Source organism: Manis pentadactyla, chromosome 10 (genome assembly GCF_030020395.1).
Source record: "Manis pentadactyla isolate mManPen7 chromosome 10, mManPen7.hap1, whole genome shotgun sequence".
NCBI classification, from domain to species: Eukaryota; Metazoa; Chordata; class Mammalia; order Pholidota; family Manidae; genus Manis; species Manis pentadactyla.
In genome coordinates this window covers 103,467,394-103,480,370 of record NC_080028.1, presented here as the reverse complement: position 1 = coordinate 103,480,370, position 12,977 = coordinate 103,467,394, and the positions used below count along the sequence as shown (strand labels likewise).

The following is a 12,977-nucleotide window of genomic DNA, read 5'->3' as shown; positions in this document are numbered from 1 at the left end:
CACCAATGTCTGAGGCCCACTGGACACCAGGAGCAGAGGCCCTAACGACAGCCTGGCTCCAATCACAAGACTGAGGATAACCGGAGAACACAGACACTCCCAAGGCAGAGAGAGGCCAGGGACTCTGACCCCAGGAGGCCAGCTGCTTGTCAAAGGCCAGGAGTGAAAGCTCAGGACACCTACTTTCCAGATGGGCCTCCACAAGGATGTAAAAAGCTGAAACCAGCTCAGAAGTCTGCTCTGCTGCAGCCCGCCTCTCTGCAAGGAGAAGTTCCCGGCCCTGGAGCTCAGTGGCACAGATGGGCAGGCCTAGGGGAGGCCACAGGCAGCTGACGGCCCCACAAGACCCTGGGCTCCAGGAGGACAGCTCACTAGTGACCCAAGGTAAAGAGCAGGCTGAGAGCTCTGAGGCACAAGCATGAGAGCAGAAGGAAGGCCACACCCATGGACCCAGAAGGTGAAGTGCTTCTCCTTCCTCCTCTCAAACCTGGACCAATTATAATGGAGCAGATGCTGGGCAGTTCGTCCACCTCCAAGCATCAGAGTGCTTCTCGGAGACTGACTCAGGTGGTCGGAAATCGCACACAGTATCTAGGGAAACAAGCACCCAGTCACTCACTAATATGACCCTTTCTGAGAAAGGAGCTGCGCACTTCCTCTTCCCCGGCCTGGCAGGCCAGTCTATAGGCACCTTGAGAAACATCCAGGTCGGTGTTTCCAACCTCCACTCTGGGCAATGGGTCAGTAGTTCTGGGGCACAGCTGCCAGGCTCAGGCCAGCACACCCACCTGCTGACCGCTCCCCACGCAGTGTGCTGGTGACCCCCCATCCCACCAGCCTGCACGTGTGCTGGGAGCTACTGTGCCATCCCAGCCTGGCTGACACACAGCCACACTGGGCAGAGGAACAGGGAAGGAGCCACATCAGAGGCATTCCTACCAAGCACCAACCTCTTCCTCTTCCTCTGTGGAATCAGAGGCCTGGCTACAGAGGACTCCATACCCTCCCTGCCCACTTGGTGAGCCCCACCCATGATGCGGGTTGCTGAATAAACTTTCAAAAACCAAGCCACTCGCTGGAGACTCGTCTCCTCGGGTCCCTGCGACTCCACTTGGAAACTCTGCTGAGACTTCTGGAAGCACACCGCCCAGAGTGAGCACAGCACCTGCTCACAGGAGGTGATGGAAATGGAGACACTGCACTGCTGGGGGGGCAATGTGGCACCACCTACCAATTTCAAACATGTACTCTTGAGGTAAAAGTTCTAAGAATTTATCCAACAGTATGGCACTGCTAACTGAAACAAACACAAAAAGCCCCAGTGGAGACAAGCCAATGTTCACCAACAAGGGACAGAAGGTAAACAGGCTCACGCCTGCTACGGGACACCACGGCTGTTCACTGCAGTCCAGCAGGGTGTCTATGGGCTGTGGAGATGTAGTCGAAGTCAGAGGAAAAGGTGCAGAGTAATTACAGAATGCACTCGACTTCAAGGGAAGGCGCATACTGAGCCTGGACGTCCCCACTCCACCTGGAAAGATGCACAAGTCCATCAGGCACAGCCAAGAAAGGCGGGCTGGGGTGAGAGCCCCCAGGGCAGCCCTGAGTCCCTTATCTGAGAACTGCACACCCAGTGAGGAGAGACCTGGAGAGCCTACTCTTGCTTCTCGTCTGCTCCCCTCCTGTCACGCTCACTTGTTTCCATCAACCATACAAATTCACTGACCTTCGAGGCCCACAGCTGACCCCACCCAGTGCCGTGCTCCCCCCAGCAACTGCCACAAGTCCCCAGGATCCAGGCAAATGACAGCATGGGTGGGTCCCAGCTGCCCGTGGGCCTCTGACAAGCTCAGAAATGGGTTCTGTCCCAAAACGAGGACTGTTTACGGCCCATCCACCCAACTTGAGTCCACATCACCTCCAAGGCCTTTCCCTTCCTTCGCATGTCATGCTGACTACAACCGCTCACCATTCACGGGTCAGCTTGGCCGAGGTGTGACTCACACATGACAGAGCACACACCAGGGTGACCAGCGCAAGCCCCAGTCAGCCTAGCCCAACTCTGAAGGAGCCACTCATCCTCCTTCAGTCACTGCAAGTTAGTTTTGCCTCGTTTTAAGTTCCAAATAAATGTATGGCATCATATAGTGTGACCTCCATGCGTTTGGGTCCTGTCACTCAGCAAGAGATTGTCAGCACTTTTGTGCAGTACAGTTCCGCCCCTTCCAGCTGCTGAGTGGTCTCCCACTGTGGGGATACAGCAATCTGCTTACCCACTCACCGACGGGTGCATGTTTCAGCCATTCCCACTTTTCAGCTGTTGTGAATAAAGCCGCTATGAACGCTTGCAGACAAGTCTTTGTGGGCTCATAGGTTTCTCACTTCACTTGAGTAACTATCTAGGGGTGGAACTGCCAGGTCACGGCACCAATGAACAGGAAGCTGCAAGCTGTTTCCCAGGAGGCTGTGCCACTGTCCACACGGGAGCTCCGGCTGCCGCATGTCCCGACCGGCAGTCGGTGCGGTCAGTCTTTCCAAGCAGAGCTGCCCTGCTGGGCTGGGAGTATCTCACTGTGATCTGAACCTGTATCCCCCCAGGACCAATGATACCAAGCACATGCTGTGTCCTTATTTACCATCAGATATCAGCTTCTGTACAGTTATCTGTTCAGTCTTTTACCCATTTTTTTTTTAGTCAGGCCATCTTCTGGATTTGGGAGAGTTTTGTATTCTGGATACAAGTCCTCAGTCAGACATACACAATGCAAACACTTTCTCCTAGTCTGTGGCTTGCCTTTGTTCTTAGGTCTTGTGAGAGCAGAAGTTTTAGCTCTGATGAAGTCTAACATCAATTTTTTTCACCTATAATTCATGATTTTTGAGTCCTAAGAACTCTTTATCAATCCCAAGCTCCTGGAAGTTTTAGTCTGTACACTTACACTTTTGCTCCAATCTGAAATCTGGCGCAGTGTGAGGTAAATACCTGTATTTGTAAACACAGATGTCCCGTTGTTTCAGTGACACCTCTTGAAAAGACTCTCATTGAATTATCACATCACCTTTGATGAAAATCAATGGGCTAATTCTTGGATCACTCCTGAACTTTCAATTCTGTGCCATCAGTTTATGTGGCTCTTTCCAGTACCACACTGTCTTCAATAGTACAGTTTACAATGTCTTGAAATCAGCCATGTAAACCCTCTTAACTTTTTCTTCCTCTAAACTACTACAGCTACTCTAGATACTCTTTATTTGAATTTTGAAGCTAGTTTATCGATTTCTATTGAAAAATACCACTGGGATTTTGGTTGGGACTGCACTTAATGTGTGCATCAATTTTAGAAAATGGATATCTTAGCAATACTGAGTCTTCTAACTCCATGAACACAGCCGCATACCTCACATAATTGTTACCATTAAGGGTCCTCAATTTCTCTCAGCAACATCTAACAATTCTCAGCATCCAGGTCTTATACATACTTTGTTAAGTTCATCCTCAAGTATTTCGTGTTTTTTGATGTTATCGTGAATGGTACGTACTTTTAATTGTTCATTGATAGCACACAGAAATTCAACCTATTTCTGTAAATTGTCCTTGCATCCTGTGAACCTGCTAAATTCAAGCATTAGTTTCAGTGATTTTTCTTAAAGATTCCTTGAGATATTCTAACATAGTGACTTCATCTCCATTTAGTGTCACTTCTTCCTGCCCAGTCTGCACACCTTTCTTTCCTCTTCTCACCACTTCCCTGGCCAGGACTCCAGTACCGGGGGTGCGGCATGATCAGCACACACCACAGAGCCTCCCTGGGTGGGCATCAGCTTCCCCCGGGCTCGCTTCACACTAGCTGCAGGGTCTGCAGCAGACCGCATTTGGTGGAGCAACTTCCCTTCTGCTGCTGGTTCATTGAGTTTGATCCTGAATAGGTGCTGAATTTTTATGCCCCCATCGAGGTGCTCACAGGTGGCCCCCGATTCTACAAAAGTGCAGAATCACACTGACCCACTTTCTGAGGACAAGGCCCTGGGTATGGGATGGATGCCATCTCTCCCATAAGCCCCTCTCAGTTTCTTTCTCTTCTGTAGGCCCAAACAATCCTGCCAGGTTGACACAGACATGCTAAGAGTCCACCTCCAGTCCCTTCTAATCATTCCCCAATGGACCACACTCCTGGGGCCAGCCAGTGTGTAGGTTTTCCACATACCTCCTCTCCTGCCATACTGCTGCTCAACACCCTGGCCAGCTCTCAGAGCCCCAAGGTAAGGACATCCAGACATCAAACTCACCCACCCTCATGCTCCGAGCACATGGGACCCTACCCCTGCACAACATTCCCTCCCACCCATGACCCTCCTGGTTGTGAGGCTGATCCTGCCTGTGTCCCACATGGCCCACATGCTGGAGTCAGGTGTCATGCAACGTCAGGGGTGGATAAGCTTATCTGTCAGATAAGGAGACTTGGTCCCTGGGGCTTCCCTATAGTTTTACACTTCATGAACCTCCTCGGGCCATAGGAAACCCCAAACTGGGAAGAGGGTGTCCACTATCATGCTATGGGGACTCTTTGGGGTTCTGGTCTCTCCAGCTATTAACCCTGATCTCTGTCCCTGAGCTTCACAAAGCCACAGAACCCTCTGAGAAGCCACATTCCTGGCCACAGAGAAGAGTCCAAGCAGGGAATACTTGTGATCTACAACATCACAAAAGCTTAAGGATCAAGGGCTTTAAGGATCTTAAAAGGCTGGTCAAGACTGGCAGGCGTGGGACAGTCCTCAGTGGCTGGCTGGCTGCCCAAAGACAAGCAGGAATTGTAAAACCACAGTCCCCTTACCCCCATCACCAAAGCCCTGGTTGCAGGGAACAAGTCCCATGGCACAAGAACAGCAGGCAAGCCTGACTTCAAAAACCCAAATGCACCAGGTGCAGCCCCAAGGGGTCTGGTGGCTGCCAAGGTAGCAGGGAGTCAGGATCACCGAGGGGATGTACTACCCAGTGGTGGCAGCTCTCAGACCCACAGAGACGCTGGACACAGGCCAGAGCCTGGGGTCACGACACGCCCCAAGTGAACAGCCTCAGTCCCAAAACCAAAGTCAACCTAGGCCTAAAGGACTCAGGCCCGCCAGGCTAAATGCCTCCCAATCCCTTGAGCTTCCCTCCAGGGTGCCTGCTGGGCCCGGCCTCCCGCCATCAGTGAGGGCTGGCCAGTCACACTCCAAGGGAGCAGGTTCCCAAACTGGCACACGAACTGTGTCTGCATGGGCCCACATGCAAGGAAGTCTGACTTTGATCAGAGTCTCAGAGAGATCCAAGGCTCCCGGAGAGAAGCCAAGGTTCTAGAGAAGCCCTTCCATTTATAGACAGGAACACTGAGGCATAAAGGGCCCAGCACACGAGGCTGAAGGTCTGAGAACCCCACAACCACCCCTGCTGCCCTGCACATGGCAAAGACGCCCAGCCCAGACCCCCGCTGGTGGAACCGGCCTGCAACCCCCAGCAGCCGCCAGACAGCACCACTCTCAGAGCGCCCCTAGCACCTGCACCCCCTGGGACAGTGCCTCTCCTGAACTGTGCTACATCCCTCTGCCTGTTACCCACCCCCACCCACCCTGCTCAAAAATTACTAGTAAATTGCCCAAACACTGGCAAAGAAGGACAGCCCAGCTCTGCCTTACAGTACCCAAGCTCATGCCAAGACCCAAGTCCAGCGCTGGAGAGGCTGACCCTAGGGGCCTGGCTTCAGCCCAGGTGCAAGTGTTTGCACTGAGCTCCCCAGGAGACTGACAATAGGTCACACTTACACCCCAAGTCTGACCCACCAGCTGCCACAGTGGCACAGGAATCACCAGAGGTGAAGGCCTGCCCTGAGTGACCCTGGGAACAGGAAAGGTGAGGAGGAGGAGTGAGGCTCCAAGGGGCCTTGGGAGTGGCCACAAAAGCATGTGACAGGAAGCTTGCCCTCCCACAGGAGCCCAAGGACAATGGGGACGCACCACCGGCTTTTCCAGCAGGTGCTGGCTACTCAGGACACCACCACTCCCGTGCTGCTGTGCTCAAGGCACTCTGACATGCATGCCCGTGGCCCCCTCCACGCACCGTGAGCAAGCTCACACCTCCTTTCCAAGGACAAGAAAAACGGCCCGGAGCAGTGACCAAACCACAGAGGGCACACCTGCCATTGGGGAGCAGGACAGGAGCCAGCCTCGGCCATGCTGCCCACTCTACCACAGTCACCCCCCTCTCCTGCCCAACCCCACCACCAGTGAGTGGAGCAGCCCCACCCCCTCCTCTCCCTCTCCTGGGGCCTGGCCGCAGGGAATGTACAGGCAGGTGGGGCCCAGCTGGGAAAGCCAGCAAAACTCCCCACCTGCCAACATTGCTCGGGGGTTTGAAAAACCTCAGAAAAGCCCCCAGTGTGAAAGTGGATCCAAAGGGGCTCAAAGAGCAGCTGCACTTTCCACTCTGGCCAGAGATGGCGGTTGCTGGGACCGGTGCTGCTGGCCTGGCTGATGTCAAGCACTCACGGCGTCCGCTGGGCACTCTAACACTCCAGGAGTTGGTCTGATCAGGCACAGGCAGGCCTCTGATCTCCCGCACGAGAAAGAAGTCACGGACATTTCCCTTCTGAGGTGAATCTCCCTAGGAGCAGGAGGGAAGCTTTCCAGTGAGTTACTAAGCCCCCAGAACAGAAGTTAGCACAAAACATTTAGGCCCAGCTGGGGCCAGCCCTGTGGGGGTCTGGATTCTGCAGGTGTAATTCAAGGGGAAGTAACGGCCTCACCTGGCCACTGTGACTCAGCAAGGCAAAGATAAAAAGAAGAGGCATTTCCAAGTGACGGGCAGCTAGAGTCAACAGTGCCATCAGAACAGTCGTGGGTTTCAGAACCAGCAGTCCAACAGTGCAATTACAGCTCTTCAAAGGTTCTCAGTCCTGGCCCAGTTTCCAAGAGCAGCAGGAAAGACAACCAAGGAGTGACAGTCCTAAGTTACACGAGCAGAGAAGACACCACAGGCCCCATGCCCCAGGCTGCAAGGATGAATCCAGGTGATCCATCTTCCACCCCCAACTAAGGACCCACCGGTACCAACAAGCCACCCCAGGGCAGTCAGTCCTCAGGGGCCTGGGGCTACGCGGCAGGCAGGAGCAGGGCACACTGGAGAAAGCGGGGCAGAGGCCCCTGGATGGATGGGCAGCAGGGGGCAGTGGCAGGATGCCTGTCCTGCCCACTCCCCAGGGGAGAACAGAGGCTCGCCCCCGCCTGCTGCCCCACTGTGCATCCTGACACTCACCCACTGGCAGAGGCTCGCCTCAGCCAGGCCAGGGCAGCTGCTGCAGGGGCCTTGCTGCAACAACCACCCCCACATTTCCCTTTTCCACCGCTAAGACTCAGTTCACCTCCACTGGTTACAGCTCTGAAAGGAATGACTTCCCCTAAAAGCAACTACTTCCCAGGTATACACAGACAAGCCCCTTAACAAAGCCCAGCAACGCAGGGCAATCACATGCTTGCCACCACCTAGGGGTGGCTGTCCGGCTGTAAATGAAGGTGGTGCTGAGACCAGGTGGGGAGAGCCCCTGAGCACCATGACAGCACCTCATTCAAACTGAGCAGCTGCCCTGGCAGGGCCTCTGCTGAAGGTTGTGGGGACTTCGGTGCTTCCCACCTACCTGATGCTGAAGCCCGTGGTCTGGTCCAGTCTCTCCCAGCTCTGCAGCTTCGCCAGCAGCCTCTGAGATGACAAGGCAGAAAGAGCACAAGGCCCATCACCTCCCATCCCAGGACTTCATGACGCCCATCCTCCTGCACTCCAGGTCACTACCGGCCACCCCCACGCAGCATGCATACATCAGCCCTAGGCCAAACATCACCAGCGCTAACAGCGGAGATGATGTCAGGCCCCCCGATCCTTCACAATAGCCTGTGCTTATCTCTGAGTTCTGTGTCTGCTCTGGAGCAGAGAGGTTACTTTCCAAATGCCAAAAGAAAGCCCCACAGTGTGCTAGGGGCATATTTCTTCCCAGCCCTGTAAACTCAAGCAAGAACCCCAGCAGGCTGCGAGGACTTAGGGGCTGACGGCCTCCTGGATGGCCCTGCCCCCAGAGCTTGCCACCCAGAGAGCAGATGCTGGCACAGGAATCACAGGGCCCACCGCCTCCCCGGGTCTGCCAGGCGCTCCTCAGGGCACATGGACTCGCCCAAGAGCCAAACTCACCTGACCCCACTCAGCCTTCTAGGACCTGTGGCCCAAGGGGAGAAGATCCTGCCCAGCAGAGAAGGCAGGAGCCTCCCCACCCCACCGCCTGCCCCTGCACTGCACACTGACCCACATCCCAGAGTTAGCCTCACTCCCCGTCCAGAATGTGAGCAACATGAGAGCCAGGACCACGTGCCTCTGACCTCCCACCATATCCACTGGGACCAAGCATGTCCAGGTGGGAACAGTGTCTGTCTCAAGGGTCACGTGCCATCTCCTCTCTGACTCGCTATATTTATCAGTTTCCTGCACTGAGTGGCTTAGATAGACCACAATGCATCCTCCATCTCCCCACGTCCAGGTCAAAGGCCACGTGAGGGCCTCACTGGGCTAAGATGTCAGCAGGGCCACACCCTCAGGATGCTCTCGGCACCTCCCCAACCCTCACGGCCACAAGTCCTCCCATGCCGCAGCTCACTTGGCCTCCTCCCACCGCGTGTGAGGAGCTGCGCTCACACTGGAGATGCACGCCGTCTCCCTAGCACAGGCCAGCTGGCAGCACCCTCATGCAAGGCAGCAGAGGGCAGTTCTGGGATAAGGACTCGGCTGACTCTAGGGGCCACTATGCTGCCCAGTGGCTTCCACACTCAGGTAGCAGGTATGTTAGGACTGAGCACAGTCCTCTAGGCAGACAGAGGCCCGCACGGGGACGGCCCCAGGCCTGGCCCTACCTCCTGCTCCAGCTCCAACTCCACAAGCTTCTCCTGCATCTTCTCCTGGCGCCCCAGCCTCCGCTGCAGCCCCTCCAGCTCTTCCCTCAGCAGCCCATTCGTCTCTCGCATCTCTCTGGCAGGGCCAGAAACAGCTGTCAGAAGCCACGCACACCAGGACCGGCCAGGAGCCCAAGGGGCTGGAATGGGGCACCCGCCCATGGAGCCGCACCCACCCCTGCCTCACCGCAGGTAGGTGTTCTCCTCCCTCAGCTGCTTCAGTTCCCTCTCCACCTTGGGCAGCCGTGCCAGCTCAGACTTCATGTTTCTCACGACTGCAGCACCCTGCTCCTGCAGGGACAGCTTCTGCTCCAGATCCTGATTGAGGCCAGAGACAGAGGAGGAGAGATAGTTGCACCAAACTGTCCCAGGTCCTCAGCAACCTCCAGGGCCTGGGCTCCTACTCCAGGAAGCCTGCCTGACTGCAACAGGTGTGCCTCTGCTGGGCGCAGTGAATGTTTCCAGGGCCCCCCTGTGCCAAGCTGCCCTCAGGGAGGGAACCTAGTACATGCATGGCCCAAGGACACTCAGCAAAGCCTCCCTGAATAAGGTGATCAGCAACACATCCCACTCCCTGAATAAGGTGATCAGCAACACATCAGATCTGCTCTGACGCTCCAGTACACACGTGTCACAACAGTCTTTCCCATATTGAGGACAGCCTTTTCTTTACAATCTGTGGTCCCCTTGGACACAGTGGAGGCAGCCGGTACCACTAGTAACAAGTCGCTAAGAACATGAGACCAGGACCAAATTAGTCACTCAACAAACACTAAAGGGGTGCATCCCTGCGCCAGGAACTGGGTCAGGTAGTGGGGACAGCGTGACACAGGTGGCACAGACAGCCAGGGAGGTCTGCACAAGGAAGAGTTTGAAGTCAGCTGGAGAAGACAGATGCCAGCTGCACAGACAGGCATATTTTGAAAAGCAGGCCCAGGGCTGCAGCCAGGAGGGTGAGGGGCAGGCAAGGTGGGGCAGGACGTGGGAGGGCGAGGGCTGCTGTGGAAGGGGCAGGTGGGCACTGCAGCCACTAAGAAGAGCATGTGAGAGAGAGCCCAGGAGTTGAGCCCTGACGAGACAGGCTCAACTGAGGGCAACCAGGAGCCCCTGATCACTTGGGTGGAGCATGGGGCTGAGATGTTACTCTAAAGGCAGCAACAGCCATAGCAGGGACCTGGACAACCAGGGAAATCTGCTACAGGGGTGCAGGCAGGGGCACGGGCATCCAACTGTCCCCCAGCGTCAGAGTGTGTCCCCGGTTCAGAAACACCAGTGGGCCTCAGGAGGGCTGAGACCACCACTGCCATGTCAGGCCAGGAACCAAAGTGGAGCAGCTCACCCGAATCCTCTGTTCCTGGTCAGCCCTCACATCTTGGCTGGCCTGCAGTTCCTGAACCTTCTGATTAGCTTCCTGCCATTTTCTATCAAGAGAAAAGTATATCACGTGCAGAAGGAGGTAAGTGGTAAAGCCAGCAATTCACCCTAAAAGCTCTCCAGTATAGACATACTCTGGGATCCCAAACTCCAGCCCCTGCCAGTGGCCCCATGGCCTCCATCTCCTCACTGGGTCAGGGCAGGTGGCTAAGCCCAGCCTCAGCCTCCCACAGCTCTTATCCCCCTACCCTGCGGCTCACACCTGCACAGCTGGGGACCACAGCCGGGGACCCACTCACAACAGACCCCTCGGCCCGCAACTCCAAGTGACCAGAGCTCCTAAGACAACGTCTGCTAAGGTAACGAGCAAATTTTTCAGGAGAGCACTCAGTCTTCTGACCTCACCCTCAGGCAAGCTCCTTCCCTCCTCCGTGCAGTGCTCAGATTGCTCCCTCTGCCCAGAAGGTCCCATCCCAGCCATATCCCACCCGCCCCTGGGGAAGTCCCACACAGCCTCTAAAATCCAGCTCTCTCCATGCTGATGTCCCCCCACCCAGGGAGGGAAGAAATAACTGCTCCCTCTTCCTGTTCTCAGAACATTTAAGACTCTGCTCTGCTGCCACTTATCGCCCCAGCTACAGGAGCCTCGGTGTCCGTCCCCCACCACCCTGTGGAGGGGAAGATAGCACCAAAGGGCGCTGTGGACCCTTACAGCATCAGCACACACGGCCCCCGTGGAGTCTGGGCACTCAGGCCACAGGGGCACAGGACAAGCCAGGGCCTCCCTGTCTGGGTCTCCCACATGACTAACTGTGGGCCTGCAGCTCAGCACACACCCCAGCACGCCTCGGGCTGCCTAGACCAGAGCAATCAGGGCGCCCTAGCAAAGGAGCAGAGAGCACGTGCCGGGAAGGTGGGCCCTGCCAGCACCACCTCACACACCTGCGCTCCAAGTCCAGCTGCTCCTTGAGCTCCTGCTTCTCAGACTCCAGGCTCTTCACCTGCATCTCCTGGTTCATGGCACTCCACTGCAGCTCTGAGATCCTCCCCTTTAATGCACCGATGGTCTGAAAGCAGAGCAGGACATGCAAGCCACTCATTAAGCCACCAGCACAAGAGTGTAGGAGGGCCTCCCACAGGAACGGGGACAACACCCCCAAGAGCTGGTCCCCTCCCACCCATTCCAAAGAGCAGGGACAAAGCTGTCTTCTCCTTCAGAACACAAGCCCCAGCAGACAAGACACCAGCCCTTAACCCAAACCCAGAGCCCCCAAGCGTGAGACCTGCCTCGTATTTCCCTCCAGCTCCCAACAAGAGATTACGTCAGGACGACAGGCTGCCAGCAAGCCAGGCCTGGGCCTCCTGCTGGACACCCAGTGGCCTGCATGCCGGTGCCCCTACAACGTCCCGCCACCTTGGACCCTCACTAGTCCTGGGCATGCTCTCACACCTATCCCCCTCAGCTGGAACTCCTTCCCCAAAGCAAACCAGGCCACCTATCCAGCCATGTGCTGTGAACCACAGCCGGTACCCACCAAGAAGCTGTAAACAGAGGACTGAGGCTGTCCTCCCCGTAAGGCCACAATAGCCCACAGAATAGAGGGGCCTCGAGGATGCCATGGAGGTGGGAGCACCCCCAGCTGGAGTGGTCAGCAAGGAGAGCAGAGGGAAGAGCTTCCAGGACACATGGGGGGGGGGGGGCACCCTCACCAGGCAGCCTGATGGTAACCATGCCCCTGTGGCTCTCTCAGGGGAAGAGCACACACCAGTCAGGCCAGCAAGAAGGCCGGCTCACTCAGGAGTATCACTGCAAATCACCAAGTGGAGATGAGGCCCCATCCACCTTGGGGAGCTGGCCAGGACAACCCCAACAGGCAAACTCCACCCAGCAAGTGACACAGGCAGTCCCCAGGGCTGCCTCTACAGACACCAGGGCCTGGGGCCCAAGCACCAACCCAAGACCCACGTGAATACATCAGCAGTCATGCCACAGCTCCCGGGAGGCTGCCACGGGGTGTCCAGGCCCCACTCCATCAGTCCACACAACCTGCTCTATTACAGTAAGGATCAGAAACTGTCAATCTGGGAACCAAAAAGAATAGAGGTACTGAAAATATATTTAACAATGAGCATATCCTTCAGGTTTTCCTGAATTCAGTAAACACACAGACACCTGGCTGCACTGCATACGGGGGTCAGATGGCCCACAGTTACAGAGTTGTAGGAAACAAGGGGACGACACACTGATGATCACACGAACCACGGCACCCAGATAAGAGCATACAGCTAGAGAAGGGAGGGAAGAGCCTCATCTGAGTGACCAGGGAAGGCTTCCCCAGGGCACTGAAGAGAAGCAACATGTGGAGTCCTGTGTCCCAGCTAGCCACGACCTTTCCCGAGCTGGGCCCGGCCCAGCATCCTCTGCAGACTTCTGAGGTGAGGGTTTCACCCCTTGTGCTCTTCACCAATCAGTGTGCAGCGCCTGCCTGCTCCCAGGGACCCCACACCAGCCTCCAGCACATGAGCTCAGAACGAAGCACAGGCAGGCACACCAAGGGCAAGGGGGACTTGTCTGGAGGCCTATCACGGCTCCTCTCCTGCCAACATCCAGATCAGAAGACAGATGTAGGAACAACTTT

The 12,977-nt window shown here is 56.0% G+C and overlaps 1 protein-coding gene across 7 annotated transcripts in view; it reads right to left on the bottom strand.

Moving 5' to 3' along the window:
• MAD1L1 (mitotic arrest deficient 1 like 1) overlaps window positions 1-12,977 on the bottom strand; it is a 415,678-nt gene that overhangs the window by 393,324 nt on the left and 9,377 nt on the right. For all 7 annotated transcript variants that reach the window (XM_057487452.1, XM_057487450.1, XM_057487451.1 and 4 more), the window contains 5 exons: window positions 11,281-11,405; window positions 10,304-10,385; window positions 9,152-9,282; window positions 8,926-9,040; window positions 7,668-7,729 (listed from right to left, as the gene is read on the bottom strand). In XM_057487452.1, coding sequence (XP_057343435.1) covers window positions 7,668-7,729; window positions 8,926-9,040; window positions 9,152-9,282; window positions 10,304-10,385; window positions 11,281-11,405 — 515 coding nt within the window. The remainder of the gene's footprint in view (window positions 1-7,667; window positions 7,730-8,925; window positions 9,041-9,151; window positions 9,283-10,303; window positions 10,386-11,280; window positions 11,406-12,977) is intronic.